Source organism: Lichenostomus cassidix, chromosome 2, assembly GCF_008360975.1.
Source record: "Lichenostomus cassidix isolate B80296 chromosome 2, HeHo_3.0, whole genome shotgun sequence".
Taxonomy (NCBI): domain Eukaryota; kingdom Metazoa; phylum Chordata; class Aves; order Passeriformes; family Meliphagidae; genus Lichenostomus; species Lichenostomus cassidix.
Window position 1 is genome coordinate 145,322,250 of NC_139482.1, and position 21,341 is coordinate 145,343,590.

General features: G+C 38.7%; 1 protein-coding gene across 3 annotated transcripts in view; it reads left to right on the forward strand.

Moving 5' to 3' along the window:
- The window catches only part of KHDRBS3 (KH RNA binding domain containing, signal transduction associated 3), a 92,132-nt gene that overhangs the window by 25,680 nt on the left and 45,111 nt on the right, over positions 1-21,341 (forward strand). For all 3 annotated transcript variants that reach the window (XM_085053634.1, XM_085053632.1, XM_085053633.1), the window contains exons 2-5: positions 816-934; positions 12,025-12,141; positions 14,233-14,379; positions 20,622-20,761. In XM_085053634.1, the coding sequence (XP_084909760.1) occupies positions 816-934; positions 12,025-12,141; positions 14,233-14,379; positions 20,622-20,761 (523 nt within the window). The remainder of the gene's footprint in view (positions 1-815; positions 935-12,024; positions 12,142-14,232; positions 14,380-20,621; positions 20,762-21,341) is intronic.

Here is a 21,341-nt window from a genome sequence, read left to right on the forward strand (position 1 = left end):
GGAGGACAAATGCTAGATTCCCATAGTAGAACTTCTGTGACACTTCTGAAGTGGATTTTGGTGTGTGTGCTAACATGTTTAACAGTGTAACCCCCAGCATGATGGACCCAATCCAGCAAATAACTCAGGCAGTGTTTCACTTTATCTCCCTCTATCCTCCTCATGAATCATCTTCAATGCAATGAAATCTGCAATTTTTCATTAGCACACTGGAGAGTCGATATTTGAAGAAAATTGTAATCAAGAGTCAGGTTGTTTGTATCTCTGGAATGGGCAGAGACATGCAAGCTAGGGTCTGAACTTGTAAATCCCATTCCTAGTAATGTCATTGTTGGTATAACACTAATCTCAGATTTTTGGGTATGATCTGTGTGCCTCAATTATGTTCCTGAAATTCTGAAAGATTAACTTGACATTTGCTCCTATGTAGAAAGCCACCATTAGAACTGCATACTTCATTTATAGAAGAGGAATAAAATTGTAGAGTATTAAATTATGTGTGTGGTTTTTCATTTAAACATGCTCAAAGGTATCTAGGAATAGTTTTCAATATTTGAACCATATAAAAAATCTGTCCTAAGTGTTAATTGAGTGCAATGTTTGCAACGCTAATTCGAGGTCCTGATACAAACATGAATATTGAAAAAAGTGAAATATGCTTTACTCTATTGTATAACCAATTGTATGTATTAATTGCACAATATATCAAATGTATGCCATACAGTATTAGCTTTGAAATTTATATATACTGGCTTTGAAGATTCTCAGCTTATATTGTTGTATTGAACTGATAAAATAACTTTTTTCTTTAACAGAAATTGAAAAATTCCAAAAAGGGGAAGGAAAGGAAGAAGAAAAGTATATTGATGTAGTCATCAATAAGAACATGAAGTTGGGACAAAAAGTTCTGATTCCAGTAAAACAATTCCCTAAGGTAAGCCAAATTTCCATATTTGATAAATTTAAGTTCTCATAAAAGATATATTTCACTATTATGTTAACTATTTTTAATGTTACATTTAGCACTGTTACCAGTCACTACTCTTGCTGTTCTGCAATCTGTTCTGTAGGAGCTCTAAGGCAGAATAATTCTTTTTCGAAAAAATATGCAGGAAAGGGGTGCTGGTCACACAAAATAGTATGTTGAGAGCAAATAATTGAGTCATATTTTTGGGATAGCAGGATCCTCCTCTTCAGAATATCAAAAGGAAAAACAAATGTTGAAGTTCAATCTGATGCCAGGCTTTGAAACTTTCTTTTTGTAGCTGGAAGTGCAACTTAAAATGCACCATTAAGGAACTAATTCTGTAAATTTTCTTCTCTTCCTCTTGAGTTTCAGCCATTGTTAGTCTTGAATGAGTTATAGCTTGACTGCTAAATTATGCAGTCTGTTCTGCAGGGGTAGAGACTGTTTCATTAATATCTTTGCCCACCATGAATTCTTAACACTGCTTTGCTGCCAAGTATTATCCTGCACTAAAGTATTGCTGCCTGGAAGCATTTATACAACATTCAGCAGGCTGTGGAACTTTATTATTTTTGTGCTGCTTAAAATTTTAAGGTTAATGTTATGACAATGAGATTAGCATTTTTTAATTTGTTTGAAATGACTTTTTCTTCCTATTAGAAATGTGAAGACTTTCTATTCATGGAGGGGAAAAAAATCACCATTCCTTGCTCCTTCTGTTTAGAAAAAATCTTTTGTAATTGTTTTTTTTTTCTGCACAGTATCAGTGTTTTTCTCACAGGGTTTTGCTGGGTAACTTGCAGGGATTTCTTTGCTGCTGTTCAAAGTTTCATGAAATACTTCTTGAGTGAGTGCAAGGCTGCACATCATGCAGGCACCTCTTTGGACCTGTGACTTAAGTCATCTTTATGACTAAGCAGAGCTATATAAAAGCCTACAGAAACATAAAGATTGGAAGGTAAAATATAGGGACAGTTTACACCATGGTCAGTGTTTGTGAAAAGGATGTTTTTCTTCTAAATGTTGAGATGTAGATACTTGAGCTCCAGAGCAAGAAAGGCAAAATGGCTATTAAAAAGGGAAACACTGCCTTCTGGAAGATACTTCTGCTTTTTCTAGTGTCAACTTGCTTTATAGGACTAAACACTGAAATTAGGAGAGCTAGCAGGAAAGCCCTTGCCCTATTTTGAATGGCTAGAGATGCTCTGCTGTTTGATCAGTACTTCTGGCCTGTAGAGACACTGAACTGGAGTAAAGCCTGGTGTGTGCTATGGAAAGAAGCCTGAACTTATGTCCAGGCAGATCCAGGGGTGCAAAATGAACCTGCTGTGCAGAACAGACATGTCATGGGATTCCTGCATCTCCACTAGGACTGCTCCACAGAAAGCAAAATGCTGATATCTCCATTCACTTAAATCCCTCTCCTGCCAGAGTGAATAAAATCTTAGATACTTAATATTTAAGGCTATCTTTACTCCAATATCTGGGGACTCAACTTCTCTTAAAAATTTCCATTTTATTACATACAGATGGATATTTGGTGAAGGTTGCTCATTATTGATTCTGTAGAGTCAAAATGAGCTTGCCTTTCTCACAGTATTGGAGTAGTCTGGGAGGTATCAATTCAGAATTGTGATAGTACTCTTGATATTCTCTGGAAAGCACCTGCCCTAAACCACAAGCAGTCACTGCAGTTTGTTATCACTTGGTATTAGAACCAGGCTTGTGGTTTTATTTTTGAGATCTAATAAATTATGACACATTGTATGAAGTGACATAGCTTCAACACGGCAAAGAACCTTATCCTGGCATACTGTAGTCTGCCATAAATGACATGAGTTCTAAGTGCCTATACACAGGGGAACAAAGTCTTTTTGCATCCTAATTTTTTTCTCTTAAGTGCTAATCCTATTTCTGTTTCATGTGTTTGGGGAGGGCTCAGAAGTTAGGGATGCTTCATCGGGATTTGTGGGGTAGATGTGGGGTTGTTGCAGTTATCTTGGTTCCCCTGAGCTATATGTAGAGTGCATGTGTTGGATATTTGTCTGTGTCTGACTTATGACAGCCGAGATGGCTTCACTAAGGGCAAGCTGTGCCTGACAGAGCTGGTGGACTCCTGTGACAGGGTTGCAGTGTTGGTGGATAAGGGAAGAGCAGCTGACATCATCTACCTGGGCTTGTGCAAAGCATTTGACACTGTCCCATGTGTCACTCTTGTCTCTGAACTGGAGAGACATGGACTGGATGATGAACCTCTTGGTGGATAAGGAGTTGGCTGGATGGCATCAGAGTTGTGGTCAACAGTTCAGTGTCCAAGTGGTGACCAGTGACAAGTGCTGTTCCTTGGGGTCTGGTCCTGGGGCCAGCACTGTTTGACATCTTTGGTGACACGGACAGTGACATCGAGGGCACCCTCAGCAAGGGTTCACTGACACCTAGCTGTGTGGTGCAGCTGCCATGTGCTGGAGGGAAGGGGTGGCATGCAGAGAGACCTTGAGATGTTGGAGAGGTGGTGCTGTGTGAACCTCATGGAGTTCAACAGAACCAAGTGCAAGGTGATCCCTGTGGATCAGGGCAATCCTAAGCACAAACCCAGGCTGGGCAGAGAATGGATCAAGAACAACCCTGAGGAGGACAGCTTGGGGTGTTGGTTGGCAAAAAGCTCAACATAACCCAGCCATGTGCTCCGGCAGCCCAGAAACCAAACTGTCCTGGGCTGCATCCACAGCCCTGTGGGCAGCAGGTGAGGGAGGGGATTCTGCCCTTCTGCTCTGCTCTGGTGAGACCCAACCTTCAGGGCTGCATCAGCTCTGGGGTCTCCAACATGGGGGTATGGACCTGTTGAAATTAGTCTACTGGGGGCCATGAAGATGACTGGGGGTTGGAGCACCTCTGCTAGTAAGATGGGATGAGAGAGCTGGAGAAGAGAAGGCCCCAGGGAGACCTTACAGCACCTTCCAGTACCTAAAAGGACTTACAAGAGAGATGGAAAGAGACTTGGCACAAGGTCATGGAGTGATTGGACAAGTGGGGATAGCTATTAATTGAAAGAGGAGAGATTTAGATTTGATAGTAGGAGGAAATTCTTTACTATAAGAACAGTGAGGCATCTGGCACAGATTGCCCAGAGAAGTTGTGGATGCTCCATCTCTGGAAGTGTTCAGGACCAGGTTGGACCGGGCTTTAAGCAGCCTGATCTAGTGGAAGGTGTCCCTGCCCATGGCAGGGAGGTTGGAACTGAATGATCTTTAAGGTTCTTTCCATCCTATAACTTTCTGGGATTCTCTTCTGCAGAAATTACCAAAATACATTGTGCTCAAAAAAACCTGAACAGGTGTTTCACATAAATGATTTGTGGCTCTGTGATGCTGTTCTCTGTGTATGTGAGCAGTTTCCTAGACCATTTTACATGTGGTAGGTTTTGGTATTGCTGCAAATGTGCTGTTGCTGGAAAATACCAAGGGGTAGTTCCTCAGAAAAAGGGTTAAAAGACTTGTTTCTCATTTTTGAGTTTTCTTTCTTACTAATCAGTGCTGGTGACAAATGCTTCAGAAGAATCAAATCTAAGACTTAAATATGGATGAAATCTACATGAAAAGATCTGCATGTCAACATTGAATTCAGAGTTCTACTATCAAGCTGACATGTTTGCCTGCAGTCCACACTGATGTTATTACCTGTTGTTTAAGATCCTAGAGAAAGACACCTCCATTTTTTTCAGGGGATGTAGTCTTTATGGGGTTAGTGACCTGAGAATCTGCTGTTTGAAGCTGACAAAATCATTATAATAATTGATAAATCTCTCAAACAAGCATTGGGTTACCAGTTTGGGTTTAATCTACCTAACCTTGGTAACCAGGAAGTAGTGAGGAAAAACTAAGTTTGCTTCAACTTCATTAACAGAATAGTCCCCTAAGTAAACGATCCTGTTTTTAAACTGGATCAAAAAACCGTGAAGTTACTAAAATGGTTAAATCCTTAACAGGGTTAAATAGATGAAAATTAAACTAACCACAAATATAAGTGATTTTACCAGCAGAAAGTATTCCTTTGTTTGTATTTGCCAAATATATTTGTATGACTCTGGGAAAGAAGGATGCCTCTGCTGTTTGGTATTTCATTAATCCTATCTTAATTTTTTGTTATCAAAGAGGTCTGTGAACCAAAACAGCTCATCAGTGCCCTACCTCTATTCAGACAGCTTGCTAGACCTGAAATGTGCATTACATTGCCTTTTCCTTCTTTGAAATTTTTCTAAGTCTGACTCCTTGAATAAATCATAATAGCCTCAACACAGGTCAGGCAGTCCAGGCTCTGATCAGATCAGCCTGGCATGCTAATGCTTGCTCACATTTCCTGTCCTGTCAGATACATTCTCATGGGCCCAAAGCTGGGTCCTGTGCAATTACCTCTGACAGCCCTGGAAGGTGGCAGGTTAAGTGCAGCAGAAGCTCTTCAGCTAAAGTGCAGAGCAGCTGGCTTTCTGTTGGAAAAGAATCTGGTAGATCTCACGTTCAAAAATATGTATTGCACTTTTTTGGGCATCTTTGCTCACCCTGGAAAACCTTGTGAGTTTCTGGTCTTTTGCTTAGTGCACAAATAGTTGAGTGTTCGTGGTGATGTCCTTAACTGGCTTCCTACCTAAGAGCTCTTGGTTCCTTCTGTGACATTCTGTAATTATATCCTTTCACTGGGAACTTTAGTCTTGCTCAACCCTTGGCAGTGTTAGTAGACAGACAATCTTGTGTTATAGATAGTTGGTTTAAATGTTTTTTGGGTTTTTTTCCATATCTGGACCTTGATAGGTGATAGAATAAATAACTAAGATAACCTGAATTTTGAATGTGCTGTGAAATAATTCAAAGTAGTTTGTCCCAGGAGTTATGTCCAGTTTCTCCTTAAGGCTGGTTGTGCATTAGAATAAATTTCTTTGTGTTACTTACAGACTCCTGTAAAAAGAGCCCCTGAATTAATATGTCTTGATAAGGTGACAGATAGTCTCATTTGGTAAGATAAAAACCATGTGGAAACTCCTCTATAGATTTCAGGCCCAGCCACATCTTTTCAAAACATGATTGTACAGAGTCTTAACAGTTTTTTGGTTTGGTCCAGCTCTGCAGATTCATCCAAGAGGTCTGAATTGCTGTGATAGAGAAATTAATCTGAGGTATTTAGGTGAAGCTTGAATAAGCTTTGGTAATGCAGTCTGCAATCCTGTTGTAACTGGGACATCTACTACAAGTAAGGATTAGAGAGGTTAGGCTTTTATGCAACCTTATAGGAAAAGGGCCAACTTTTGAGGTGGAATTCAGTTCTAAATCAAGTTACCTTTATGGATGCTGGATGTCCAAAACAGCAGGTAGTGGAATGAGATCTTCTGAGTTTAGGTCATTGAGGTTAGGGTAACTTCCTGTTTGAGCTGCATACCTCATCTGGCTCTGGGATGTGTGTGAAAATGTGACCATTAAACCTGTATTTCTGTCGTGCTTAATGCTTGAAAATAATCTTCAAACTTGCACAGACTTAAAGGCAGAAAAGGTGAGCTGGCCACTGAAGGGAGGTTGTGCTGTGGTTATGTTGGTGAAGGGACTCTGTGGATCTGTGCTAACTCTGCTGTGAAGAGCCATCAAGTGTGAAAGGTGTTCAGAGCTTTGCTGTGTACTTGTGAGGCAGAAGGGTGTTATTATCCCCCTCCCATGCATTTAATCAATGTGCATTATGAAGCAGTTTACTCTCAGAAATCTGATTTTGCTTTGACAGTTTGCTGAACTTGGATGTTCTGAATTAGGTGAAAAAAATAGCTTCCATGGATGGCAAATGGAACCATGATGGTTTCTATGAGAGGGGTCAAAACTGTGGGGAACGTTTATTTCCATTTTGACACATTACCATTTTAAAAATTGTTCATAGATCTACACTTAAATACTGGGTAAATCTCAGAAGTCAGGAAGAAATGGTCTGTTGTTCCCTGAAGTGATACTTTAAATATATTTTCTCAAAAGTTACTGACTTGTGGAACTGGTATCAATTTAAGCCTTTTAGCTCAACTTTTAAAGTGAAAATATCTGTTTTAAAATGTCATTGTCATATGCAATATATCTGCAGTTGTTATGTAAAGTCATGGGGAGATTAATATTTTAATCACATGACTAGTTAGAAAGCAGTTTTTCATAATAGTTTAGCTCTAAGGATTTCTTAGAGTAGAAATGAGAAAATGTGGTTGTGTAACCAGAAGTAATGAGGAGGAGCAAGCATCAGTTGTAATACAAGAGAAAACTTTTGAACAACTTTATAGTAAAATTGACTAAGTTTTCTGATGTGAATAAATGTTTAAAGACCTATTTGAATGTTCCATGGAGGAGAGTAGTTTGTGGTGTAATGTAGATGCTTGGAGCACTTAACCTTTCTATAGAAACTTTATCCTTCTGAGATGAATAGGAAAAACCTTGAAGTTTTCCTTGTTTCAGGTCATTCTAAGGAAAAGTGCTCTGAATCTTAAATTAACTTGTTATTTTTTTCCTAGTGACCCTGTCACAGAGGAACCATTGCAGAAAACTAATATGTCAAGAAAGCTTTCTATGGCTTCAATAACAATGGAGCGCTTAAAGCTTTACAGGAAAGCATTTGGTCAAGCATTTATACTTTCACTAAGTATTTTAAGCTGGATGAGCCATTCTTAGCAGACTTGCCATGGTTGGGGATAAACAAGGATTACTTTTTCTGTTATATCCCCTTTTCTGTAATATATACATTTTAAAATGCTGTAGCACTGGCATTATTTTTTTTTGCTATAATTCATATAGTAGATCAAATATGAATATCTCACTTGAATGTTCTTTGTAACTGTGTTTCTCCAGAAATGTTTTCAGGAAATAGTTTCAAGCACTGATGTGGTAAGGAGACAAATCTCTAGATAACTGTTCAAGACATATTGTGATTTGGTGTTTCTGAAGAAATGGGTGCTGTGCAGTGATCTTCATTGTATGATAATTGAAAAAATGCTTCCTAAAATGAGAATTTATGAACATCTAAGAAAAGAAACAATTTTCAAGGAAAAACCTTACAATCAATCCTTTTTTGTTTGTTTTGGTTGTGAAAGATGTTTTCTATTTAAGATGTATTTTAAATTGGAGGTTTTTCTTACACACTTCAGGATAATCTGTAAAGAAGAAACAGATACACTCAGTACGGTTAACCAGCATTTGTCATCTAATGGACACCATGGTCAGGAGAAAACCCCAAATCCAAGGAACTTGAGGAAGGGCTGTTGCACTGCATGGTGTATCTTTACCCACAAAGTAAACCAGAGATGTAGATACAGAAGGATGTGCTTTCAGTGATCACAGATTTTAGGAATAAAGAACACCCCTTAGTCCTTGCATCCTTTTGCTGAAACCATTGTATTATCTAGTGATATTTTATAATGATCTAATGGTACAGAGGATACCATTTATCAATAGCAGAGTATTATTTGGTTAGAAATGTAGCTGAGGTGCTTTTTTTTCCCATTTTATGTAATTGTTTTCTCCCAGGTTGGTTAATCTGAATCTTGATGATGTTTTTGCAAAGATGCTTGAAGTTTTGCTGTAATTTTGCTTGAGATATCTTATTTGCATAGTCTTCAGAGCTGGTCTAGAAGCAAATTTGAGTTGGGGACTTTATCTCCTCTTTTATATGATGCCAGTGTCCATTATATTCTGATACTTACCTAATACTTTAGAAGCTGTCCTAATGCAGAGACAGTTCTTGATTTGAAAAATATATTTATGATTGACTCTAAAGAGTTCTTCTGTCCTGTAGAACTGAAAATGTCACCAGTTTACACTGGAAGGCAGTGTGATTGCTTTTAATACAATGTTAAGCTGAAGCTGGTGAAGGTGAGGACAGTTTGGGGTCTTTACAGCAGTTTGGAGGTGATTGTGCTGTACTTGAGAGGGGCAAGTGAAGAAGGGAGTCTGGCATGTCTGATTCTGAGCCAGAACTAGTGAATGTGACTGGTCTGACTTGGGCAGAGCTGCTCAGATGTTTATTACTATCCAGTCTGTCTGATTCAGAGACAGTTTATAAGCTTGAGTTCAATAATAGACCAGATTTTGTTCTTTGTTCTTGTGCTCTTGGGGCAAATAAACCCTGCATGTGGAGCATGGGAAACTCCCATGAAACTTGTATGTGAGCAATCTTGTGTAAGAGCTAACCTGGATCTGCCAGGCTTACTTCTGTTTCACCAGCAGACACACAGGATTTGCCAATTTTGTAAGTAAAATTTATTTTACTGTGTGCTGGTTTTGTACCTTTAGGTTTGAGTCCTTCTATTTGATTGAAAGCAGTATATAAGTAATGATAGTAACTCAGTGCCTGATACTTTGTGTGTTTCTATAGCCATGATGTATTTCAAAATAAACCTTTGATCAAATATTTCCAATTTGATGTAAAAGGGAGATAAACCAATAGCTTGAACAAAATGCAGTACCTATTCAAAGTAAATAATCTGTTTTCTACTGAAAGGATTCCTTCAATATCATAAATGGGTTTTATTTATGGAATAATCAGCTGAAATGTTCCAAAGCCTTTTAGCTTTGTTATGTGGGAGCAAAAATGGTTTGTGACTGCAATGTAAGCCATTTTTTACTAACCTTTCTTTGTGCTTTTAAGCTATACCTAGAGGTACTACGCTTTCAAATCAGCAGAATTTCATAATTGCAACACAAATTTCTTATGCTTCAGACTTGTCAAATCAGATATTTGGAGCCTCAGTGCACAGAAAAGAATAGTTCAGTGGATCTCAGGATAGAGACAATGCATTTTCATGTTCATTAAATGTGTCTAGACCATGTCATCTGTGCAGTCCTTGTATAGCTGCTGTAATGTCTGGCTTTGGCACTAGAGATTTCATGGTTTTGAAAAGAAGACAACTTTTGGAGGTATTGAAGTTTGGTAAGTCAGGTTTTAGATTTACACAACATTAGACTATTTGGTTTTAACTAGAAGAATACAGCTGCAGTAAAGAGTGTTTATTTTTGTTCCTAGTAGCTTAAAAGGCTATTTGAGTTAAACATAAGTAATCTTCAGTAATGCTTGAAGAACTGAGGTGGTGTTCCACAGCATAAAAGCTTTTATTTGATCTTAACCATGAGCTTCCTTTAAGAAAACTCTTGACAAGGAGTTAGTGACTTCTTGAAGTTCAGATTTGTTATTGTTTCAATTAGTTTGCTTTCTTTAGTTATACAATCAGAAATAACTTGGACTTCTGATTTTTTTCAAAGGAATCTCTAGAGAACATCTGAGCCTTCAGGTGCTCAACCTTCTGTTGAAGTGATTGTAAATTAGATTGCACAGGACCTCATCAGTAGCCCTGAGTTCTGAATATTCTCATCAAGGGAGAATTCTACCTTTATCTGTTCAATCATTCTGATTAATATTTCCCTTGACTGTATCTTAGGACATATATGAGGAAAAAAAAAAAGCACCTAAAGAAATTCCTTTAGAATTTCTTGATGTGACCTGATAATTCCAGATAAGACTGGTTCATGCAAGGTGTTAAATTTATTGAGTTCTGTGCATGCTAGTCATCCATAAGCCATTTTGTCGATAGTATTATGCCAGGTCTACACTGGGAACTGAACTTGCAACTACTAAGGGGAATAAACTTATATTTTCATGTTTAGTTGACTTTTAATGCTTGCTTTCCTTTTTGGCTAAAGCTGAAAGAAATGAACACTTTCTGCATTGCAGGGCGAGTGCAGCTGGGCCTTTGTTCAATCATCACTTCCACTGTAGCAACAAAAGATTTGGGGCTGCCACTCACTGCCCCATTTTCAAGTCTTTTCAAATTACTCCGGGTGAGCAGGGAAATCAGTGCAGCCCATCCTGGCTCTTCAGTGACACAGTAGTAGAGGGACAAGCAAAGAACTTAGAAAGTTTCATAAATTTGAGGCCACAAAGCTTAAGCATGTTTGCTCTTCAGCATCACTATATTTTACTTGTACCTAAAATTATCTTTTTGACATGTTTGTGTCACTTCAGTTTTTGAGTACCTTAACCTTCTCCCCATCTCTTGTTACCAGTTTTCCAGCATTGTTTACTGGGGGAAAAGGGCAACAGTACCTTCTTGAACCTTCCTTTTCTGGTTGGGATACCTGGAGAAGTCCTTTCTTTGTCCTTTGCCAGATTCAGTTTCAGCTTCACTTGGGTCTTCCTCACCCCAGCTCTACAGAGCCAGACTTCATCTCTGTACTCTTCCCAGGTTACCTGTCCTAACTTCCACTGTCTGTACATTTGCTTCTTGCTCTTCAGTTTGACCAGCCTGTCCCTACTCAGCCATGCTTGTCTCTTGCCTTCCTTGCCTGATTTCTTGCCCTTGGGGAGTGGCTTGCTCTTGTGTTCAATGGAAGATTTCCTTAAAGACCTGCCAGCTCTGTTCTGTTCCTTTGTCCCTGAGGACAGTCTCTCAGGGGATCCCACTGACCAGCTCCCCAAAGAGCTGGTAGTCTGCTTTCCTAAAGTTCAGCAGCCCAACTTTACTCCTTACCTGATCCACATCCAACCCATGGTCGCTGCCTCCAATTGTGGTGTCTGCAGTGAGCTCATTTTGGTTGGTGACCAACAGATCCAGTAACGCCTCCCCTCTGGTAGCTCTGTCCATTACCTGGTCAGGAAGTTATCCTACATGCATTCCAGGAGTCCCCAAGGTTGCCTGCAGCTCACCGTGCCAGTTTTCCAGCAGATGTTGGGGTGGTTGGGATCCCTCAGCAGGACAAAGCCTTGGGCATGATGTCTCCTGTAGCTGGAGCAAAAGGTTTTGTCAACATGCTCCCCTTGATCTGGCAGTCTGTAGTGGACACCAGGTCATCCTGGAGTTCTGATACTTCTGTGTTGCTGGAGCCACTGACATTCTATCAATTGTACTATATAGACTGCTATACTTAATGTTTTTTAATTTATGATCTAATTGTTTGCACCTAGGACCAAAAGTTGTTTCAGCAAAATAACCCATTGTGCTCATTCATTTATGATTTAAAATCCAAGGTGGTTAATGTTTTTTTGTTGTTTTCTTACAGTTCAACTTCGTGGGAAAACTTTTGGGTCCACGTGGTAATTCTCTAAAGCGTTTACAGGAGGAAACACTGACAAAAATGTCTATTTTGGGAAAAGGTTCTATGAGGGACAAGACAAAGGTAAGGCCTGAGTATGTCTGGAATTTTGTAACTTTTAATTTTTGAGGAGAAGAACAAACCCTTTAACAAAAATTGAAACAAATAAAATGTATAGGAAATCCAAATATTGATTAGTGGTTAACGTCTCTCTTTGGCTAGCCAAGCCAGGCATCCACATGCAGTGGGCAAACCAAGACAATGGATGTAGTGTCAAGTAATGGAAGACAGAGGATTTCATGGGAGCTAAATTGCTGTCAAAGAGGGATAAAGGAATGGGAACGAGTTGAGGCTTTTGTGTTGGTCTTTATGGGAAATGAAGGAAAAAAAACAACTGAAATGCTTAATGTGTGCCCAAGGTTGTGAGATGTAGCCAGTGAGTGAGCTTGTTTTCATTTCTGTGGTGTTATAAGAATTTTAATATGTAGTGTTTCCATAGAATCACAGAATATCCCAGGTTACAAGGTACCCACATGGATCACAGTCCAACTCCTGGCCTTGCAAGTAATGGAGAAAGTAATGGACTCATTGCCAAGTCATGTTAAAGAACTAAAGTAAAATACATTAATAAAAGTGAACTTGGCAAAAAAAAAAGAAAGCAGAGAGTGACTTCAAGAGCTTGCTTATGGGAATGATCTTAGAATTTAAACACAGGTTTTTCTGTATGTTTTGTTAAAGGTGCTGATTAAAGTGCTTTTTTACCAGGTACTACACAGAAAATTGTGACTTTTCTATTGCTGATTGCTGTTACCAGCCAACTTCATTGATAAACACAGAAAGGAAGTTTCTTAGCACTTTTTCTGCACAAACTAACAGCACAGTTATTTTTTCCCCCTTTAGGGAAAAGGGGCAGTGAGTACATGGGGCAGGTATATGCTAAAAGCCAGTATATGGGGAGCTCAAGTAGCTTCCAGTGCTAGTGACAGCATTTTGAATAACTGTGCTTAAAGTATTTAACTGAGGAGCAGTTCCTATTAAAACTAAATATTTGGACTGTGATGTTTATATTAGGTTACTTTCTATTTTTAAGATTTCCTATTAGTATTGACAAAATAATATTGCTGACAAAGTCCAATCCTGCTGAGTGACCTTGATTTTCTTGCTGTGGGTGCTCTAACACCAATCTAGACTGATTTTCTTTTTTTTTTTTTATGTACTCATAGTTCAACACAGATCATGTTGATAAGAATGTTATTCATGAGAAGCAGGAATGGATTGTCACAAACAAATCTCAACCCATAATTAAGGGGTGTGCAGAGGAGGAGATTTCAGCTATCATTGCAACTTACAATTTCAGTAATCTGAAGGGTGAAGTGCTTACCTGGCGCTTGCTAAATACAGGAAGCTGCAGGGGAGATTTCCTTTTTTAGACAGCAGAACTGCTAAGTATTTGCCATAATGTTATCTGGTAAAGCAATGAAATTATTTCTAATGCTGGTTTCATCCCTTGGACCTGGCAGACACACACGGGTGGGGGCAGCCTTAGAAAAGCAAGTGCTGCCCTTTAGGTCTGTGAATATTTTGCATGTGAATGTCAGTATTTGAGAACTGAGCTCTGCTTCACTATGTTGAACCCAGCTTTGCAGTCATTGAAGTGGGTTGGGTGAAGGAGGATGAAAGAAATAAGCTTGCTTCTGAAATAGCTAGTGAACTCTTTTTGCTAATGTTCTCCTCCCTCATCTCATATGCTGTTAGCTTTATGTCCAAATAGCACAGTTCTGTGAAGGATGCACTCAATGGATATAAACTTCAGTGAGAACAGAAAATAAGTATCAAAGCAGTACAGTAATACCAAGATTGAAATAATATTGGTAAAAGAATCTGCTCTTGTGGAATATTAGATCAAACCTGTTTCTGTAGACTTTACTTATAAGATAAGAGTGTCTTCTTCATGAAACTGGTGCACCTGGGAAAACTCTTGGAAGCATTCCCTCTTGTGCTGCAGTTTCTGTATGTGAGCAGAAGCTGTTGGCTCTTATTTCTCATTACTTTTTTAGTTGCAGACATCTGAACATGAGTAAACACTGCCTGCCATTTCCTCTGGAGCAACTTTACCACTTGATTACAATGTTTAAAACAAGAATGTGTAAAACTAATCTTTTTCTTGCCTCCTAGGAGGAAGAGTTGAGAAAAAGTGGAGAAGCAAAGTATTTCCACCTAAATGATGACCTGCATGTTTTAATTGAAGTATTTGCTCCACCTGCAGAAGCATATGCCAGAATGGGACATGCGTTGGAAGAAATCAAGAAGTTCCTCATCCCTGTTAGTATTTTTTTTTTTTTAATGAGAATTCTGGTAGTCTTGAGTGAGAAATGTTATCTCTTAAACTGAGTAAGCTGGTCTAGATGTCCCTGCCCATGGCAAGGGGGTTGGAAGTAGATGAGGTTTAAGGTCCTTTCCAGCCCAAACTGTTCTGTGATTCTGAGCAGTGCACAGTATTGGTCAGTTCATGTTGCTTAATTTCCTTCGTTTGTGAAAGAAATGACAATGTTGTCAAATACTTTGCATTTTGATATAAGCAGTTACTGAGTGAATCTGTAACGGTCCACACAAATCTCATGATTTGACCTAAAGTAAAAAAGAAATTTATTCTAGCTTAACTAGTCATGTGCAAATTATCTCAGACTATAAAAAACTGTAAAAATCTGTAAAATGTGTGGCTTTTCTGTGTTCTTGGTACATGTGAAGCATCAGCACAGGGCTTTGTTTAAGAATAAATAAATTTAAAGTTGTAGTGTTTTCTCTAACCTGTAATCCTGCTTTTGTGTTCAGTACTGAGAATCAATACAGGTTTATCTTGTATATTTATTTTCATCACAATGCTAGTGATATGTGACCGGTGCTTGTCTTCTGGTGTTTACTTCAGCTTGCATTGTAGGGATGGATAAAAAGAGATCTGGTTTCCAGTACAAGATTGCACTCCAGGTTTGGGATATATCTAAGCAATAGGTTTCTAGTGTCTTCCAGAGAAAGACAGCTTTATTTGCTTCTTATATAAGAACCAACCTTACTGCTTTGCAGTATTAAACTGCTTGGAACAACCCAACCTCTCTTAGGAAGCAGAGCCACTTGAGGGGATGTTTCTGTGTGTGAAGTTCCCAACTGTTTTAGCTCTTGAGTAAATATTCTTCAATCTTTATCAGTGATCAAACAAATGAGTATAGAAAGCAAAGCATTCTCAAGGTGCATTGACTTTGTTTATTTTTACTGCTGAAAGCATTATGCAGGGGTTAGTCTTGATTCACATCAGATGTTGGAAGTGCTAGGGAAACTTTCCTCAGGCATTTATCTGAAGGACAGCAGCTTGTAAATGTTTGAGTGGAGACAGCATGGCTGTGTTGGGGACCAGTTGGGGATGTCTTTGTACAGCAGTTGGTGCTGATGACCTAGCAGTTCTCCTGTATATATTTTGGGGATTATAGTTTGTACCAAACCTAGTCTAGGTCCATGAAAGCACTCAGAGAATGGTTGGGCACCAGAACAGGCTCCCCAGGGAAGTGGTCATGGCACCAAGCCTGACAGAGTTCAAGTGGACAACATAGAATATTGTCAGGCACATGGTGGGATTCTTGGGGTGTCCTGTGCACGGCTGGGAATTTGACTTGGGTGATCCTTGTGGTCCCTTTGAACTCAGGATATTAAACCAAGTCCCTGGGTGACTGGAGCTGTGTGCTCCTTGAGGGTTTCTTCTGGCCTATTTTTGTCTGAATGAAAGTGAGTTCATGTGCCCCAGTACAACACCATGGCATGAACCAAAGCATGATAAATGATAATCATCAGGAGGTTCATCAGGAATATGTCCTCGTGTGAAAATAACACCAATGTAGATGCACTTTAAGACAGTTAAAAAACAAAGATATTCTGGGCATTGTGTTCTCATGTTATAAAGAATCAAGCACCACATTATAACTTTGTCTGCAGGTTCCAGATGGCTTTTTCTTGATGTATATGAAAAGAGGTGAACAAGCATACTATTGTTCAGGCATCCTAACTAATCAGACAGGGGATACTCAACAGGGTATTTATAGGAGTGCTGGGCTGTCATAATGTCAAAGGTTATTGTATTTACATGATTCACGATTTCATAGTGTGAAGACATAAGGGAGAATTAAGTCCTTGGTTATTCTAGAGAGCAAACAGCTGCCTTTTTTTAGATGGAAATATGTTCAATTAGATAAATGCTTCTTGCACGTGCTGGGCGGAAGGATATGTCTGATCCCTGAGCAGCCCCCTCCATCAAAGGTCTTATTTCTCTTCATTGAACTTGATTTCCCTACTGTTGCCATAAATGAAGTAAACTTATCAAAACCTGGTCATTAGTGTGTTAAACCAGTAGAATTACAGACTGATAATGAGCAATTCCATTGACTGGTGGTTATACACTTTTCCATCTTGATTTTTGATCATTGCATCTTTATCACTCTGAGCTGAACTGATGCTACATAATCTTTTCTGAACTATGGGATCAAGCCAACACTGTCTTAATTTCCCTTTGGCTTTTCAAATGTAATCTTATCAGAATTACTCTAAATTCCTTAATCTCTTTTGCCTGCCCCTCCTTGCAGCAACCACTGAAGGAATAAGGAGCAGCTTTTTCTTCTCTAGAACTATAGTTTGGTTCACTGCTGCCAAATGCAACTTGATTTTTATTTTCTCTAAGGCCTGTTGTGGCTTCTTAAGAAATTACCTTTTTTTATTTTAGAAAAGATGTCCTGCTATGAGTATATATGATTATGATCATAATTTGCATTCTCCTTACAGTGTAAGATAACTATGCTTCCCTACACTTTTAGATGCTGCAGATTTATGAATATGGTTATTGTTAATTTTAAATATCAGTGCAGAACATAACATCACATTTGGTGCTAGAATGCTGAATAGAAAATATCTTTGTGGTAGCTGACTCTAGCAAAAATGCCTCAGCCTCTCCTATTGGATCTTCAGATCCTTTCATTGAAATTTAAACTCGATCAGCTGCAATGGTGTAATTTCATTTAAACTATTGGCACAGCTCAAACCAAAACATAAAAACTGGTCTTGAGGGAATTTTTGGCTATGCTTATGTGGCCTTGACTCTTGACTCCCTTACCTCTCTTCTGCAGTTACAATTGTGGCTTCTGACTTCAATTATATTCTTTTATGTTCCTTTAAATTAGCCAATGCATTTATTCTAGCCAGGTTCTCTGGTCACAACTCTGTTTGGGTATTAGATTGGTGAGTGTTGTGCTTGATATCAATTATCTCAGAATTACTTCTGTCAAGTCATAAAGCCAAGTACTTTCAGCCTCACCTGCCGCTGGTTGCTGTATATTATACCATGATTTCAAGGCCAGGCTGGATGGCTCTGAGCCCAACCTGATCTAGTGGAAGTTATCCCTGTCTGTAGCTGGAGAGTTTGAATGAGATGATCTTTGAGGTCCTTTCCATACCAAACCATTCTGTGATTCTATGGTTATGGCAGTTTTGGCCATTAGAACTTAGTCTACTTTGCTTAATTTTTGAGCGCTGGCAGTCTTTTGTCTTCTGACAGATACAGCACTAATTATCTCCTGCCATTGGTTACCAGAGTTTCTTATTTTCCTTGTCTTTAAAGCAAAGTGGAGAAATGTCTTTAAGAGAACAATCTATAGCAATTTGATGATAATGTGAGCAGAATTCACATGCTTGTCCTATAGTCTGTTTACCTTCTGCGTATTTGGTTTGTAAGATGGGATGAAATAGAATTTAATGGCATTTGGAAGGGTTTGGTGGCCTTTGGAAACTCAGACTGTTCCTTAAGTAAGCTGGCAAATAGCTGTAAGGTGTAAAAAGCTGGAAACTTGATAACTATTGACTGCTCACTGCCAGGATAAAGATCTACTTTGAATGCTTTGCAAAGCTACAAAGGGTTTTGTAGGGATCTGTCCTACCATGATACAAATAAATAGCTTTGTTCATAGTTTAAATATTTCAGAGTGATAAACTGCAACAAGGTCTGAAGTTAGAGTGATCCCAAGAAGAGCTGTGTGTTGATCTGACTGGGTGAAAATCATGGATAAAATTTAAAAGAATGTTTAGTTAGATGAAGCAGGTATGGGGACCTGTAGGATGAAAATCTCTTGCACATATCTTGAAGTAAATTCATCCTCTATATCTGGATAAGTCTGTGGTTAGTCAGGGTAGGCAATTTATTCATAAAACGAGAATACATCTGTTCAGTTGAAATTCAGCAGCAGCATTTGACTGAAATTCAAGTGCTACCAGTGCCTAAGCTGCTCAGAGGAGGGATGCAGTCTAAAGGGTTTCCATGTCCATCTTCTAGGTGAGGAAGAGATTGTCTCCTTAATTTGACTTGAAGTGTGCTGTTTCCAGCAGTGAGTATTCATAAATTGACCATCTGCTACTTTTAATTGAGGAATCCATTTCAGAGTCTAATGGATTAACACTGCAGCTTATCGTGGCTGCCTTGTACTGCCCCTTCACTCTATCCTCCTGCTGCCTCCGGCTTCTGTGATAAGGACCATGTTTTCTGTTCTGTGCTGTGCAGTGAGCCCTTGTCTGTGACCTGAGGCTGCTGCTGTGTCTGGTAATGTGCTGCAGGAAAATGAGAAAGCACCAGGGAGAAAGGAAAAAGGACCCAACACACACATGGGCAACCTGAGCACATCTTTGCTAAGGAATTAAATGAATTGAATATAAAGTGATCAAAGGTATTTTTCCAGGGGCACAGTTCTGAAAAAGACGTTTTGTGGAGGAATTATAAAAGGCATCTGATACAGGCTGTGTACTTTGATATTTTATGTTGGTGGTACAGTTTCTTGGCATTTTGTGTCAAGATTGAAATTTTGTTCTATACAGTACATAGAATTTTGCATTTGTAGCCAGTTCTGATCCAGAAACCAATAAAACATATAATGTGGGTTTCTGTATAGTAGCTGGCCAGAGTAATGTTCAGTTTCCTGTTAAAGTCTACTCCCTGTGATGGATTGGTTAGGTTTGGGGTCCTGGCCATTTAATAATGGAATCAATTTCTCAAAAGCTTCAATTATGTCATTTCAAACAGTGATTTCACTCTTCTGGACCTTTCTCAAGTTTGCTGTTTGCTTTCTGCTGCTAAGTAGAGGATGATCTCAGGTGGGCAGCTGGGAGTTAAATTTCAGAACCTGTTCAAGGCAGTTTGGACAAAGTGCTGTTATGGTGCTGCTTCTTTTACCACCAGTAACTTTCTTCAGCAATGGCATGTAAAGGAAAACTTTATTATTTCCCTTTGTAGAAGTCTAGAAGAAGCAGAATGTTTCAAGGATAATTGAGATATTTGAATTCATGGAAGTTTTAATCTGTTTTCAATGCAGGGTTATGTTTCAAAGTCTGTAAGACTGCCTGACAATCTTTTGGTCCCTATCTAGTGAATAAATGCAATAAACTCAGATTTGCAGATTCTTTGTTTTGTCATTGAATTGTAAAATGGGTGGTATTAGAGCAAACTTTCCTTGAAATGGGAGGATTGGCAGAAGAGCTGTTGTATCAGGAGTATCCCTTTGTTTCTATGGGAGCACCTCTTTAATATTTTGATACTCAGTTTCTATGTATGCATGTTGGGTAAAATAGTTATCTTTAATTCAGCTTTATGGCTGCATTCTCACTTTACTCAGTGAGTTTGGCTCACTTTAAGTACAAGAGAAGTTAGAAAAATGTTTATACCTCAAGAGTTCAGTGCTGGGTCTATTTTATTCCTGTGTGCTCTGCTTGTTTCAGAGGTTGACTCAAGGTCCCTGAAAACTGTGCTTGTGAAGTACCATAGTAATTCCATGTATAAAAACCTGAGCTTTCTTTTTGCTAGACCTTGAGAGTAGAGCATTTGTGCAGACAGAAACAAGCCATATGCCCTTGGCTTTTTTACTGCTGCATATTACAGAATTTAATTTTTTGAGCTCCTCTTATTAGATAACAGTGCATGTGTGTATTAATGAGTTCCTGTGTTTATTCTTTAACTCCTGATTTTAAAAATGTGGATACCTAATCTATTCCTGCATTTTCATGGGCTGCTCTCAACAGTGTATTTTTTCTCTACTTTTTTACAACTCTGTCTCTCCTCTCTTTCTTGCTTTTAACACACAATCCTTCTACAGCTGTAACTACTGGATTTCAGTTCAGAATATGAGACCTTGATTTTGGTTTTTTTGTTTTGTTTCCTCCTATCTCTGCAGCATTTTAACATTGGCATTTTAATTTGTAAAGCTACCTAGTAAAAGGGTAGTATAAGGTATGCATACTATAAAGCATGCAAAGGTAAGAAAAACATGCTTTAGAAAAACTGGCAGTTTTGTAGCATTTTTAAATAATTTTTTTACTGAATACTATTCCTATGTAATTATGCATATTAAACCTTTTCAGTGGAATGTTTAACTTTTTAAGAGGAAACTTTCAGGAGCAGTGTTTGCTGAGAATGGTGGGTGAACAGTTTGATTTTTTTTTTTTTTTTTTTTTTTCTCTTTTCCTCACTCTATCCATTCCCCCTGTTTTAGGACTACAATGATGAAATCAGACAGGCACAGCTCCAAGAATTAACATATTTAAATGGTGGCTCAGAAACTGCAGAAGTTCCAGTTGTCCGTGGAAAAGCATCTATTCGAGCAAGAGGAGTACCTGTTCCTGCTTTGTCCAGGTAAATGGAATTTCATTTGAATGTACATATTTTAGACTCCTCCCTTCAAGCCCAATTTCCTCACAGAGTACAACAGTAAAATACATGAAAGACTCCCAAAAGAAGAGGGAAAGATCGAGGAAACAACCTTCGTTTATTGATGAAAGTTTAGTTCATTAGGACTGAATTAACAACGGTGCTGAATTTGGTCTTGGTAAACTTGAATGCTGCCTTTGTAAAGAAGCAATGTGCAGCATAGGAGATGTTCAGTCTCACTGTGAGCAACTTGGTTTCTAGCCTGGAGTTGCTCCCTAGGTGCACTCTGTGTTTGGGCTCTATGGAGTTCACAGCTTTGCAAAACTGATAAATCTGTCTCACTTTGACTGACATGAACTTCATGCAATGTCTCCAACTTACTCAATATGGTTTTCTTTTTATGATATTACCAATTTCATAGTCATGGTGAAATGATATAGAAGTGCTCTGGAGGTAGAATTTGTATTTTCTTCCCTGAGTGGCACTTACTTTGTGAAAAGTGGCTTTTGTTTGATTGAGGAGTAGGCAAAGTCTACTGCTTTTGCTTTGCTTTTCTTTTCTTTGT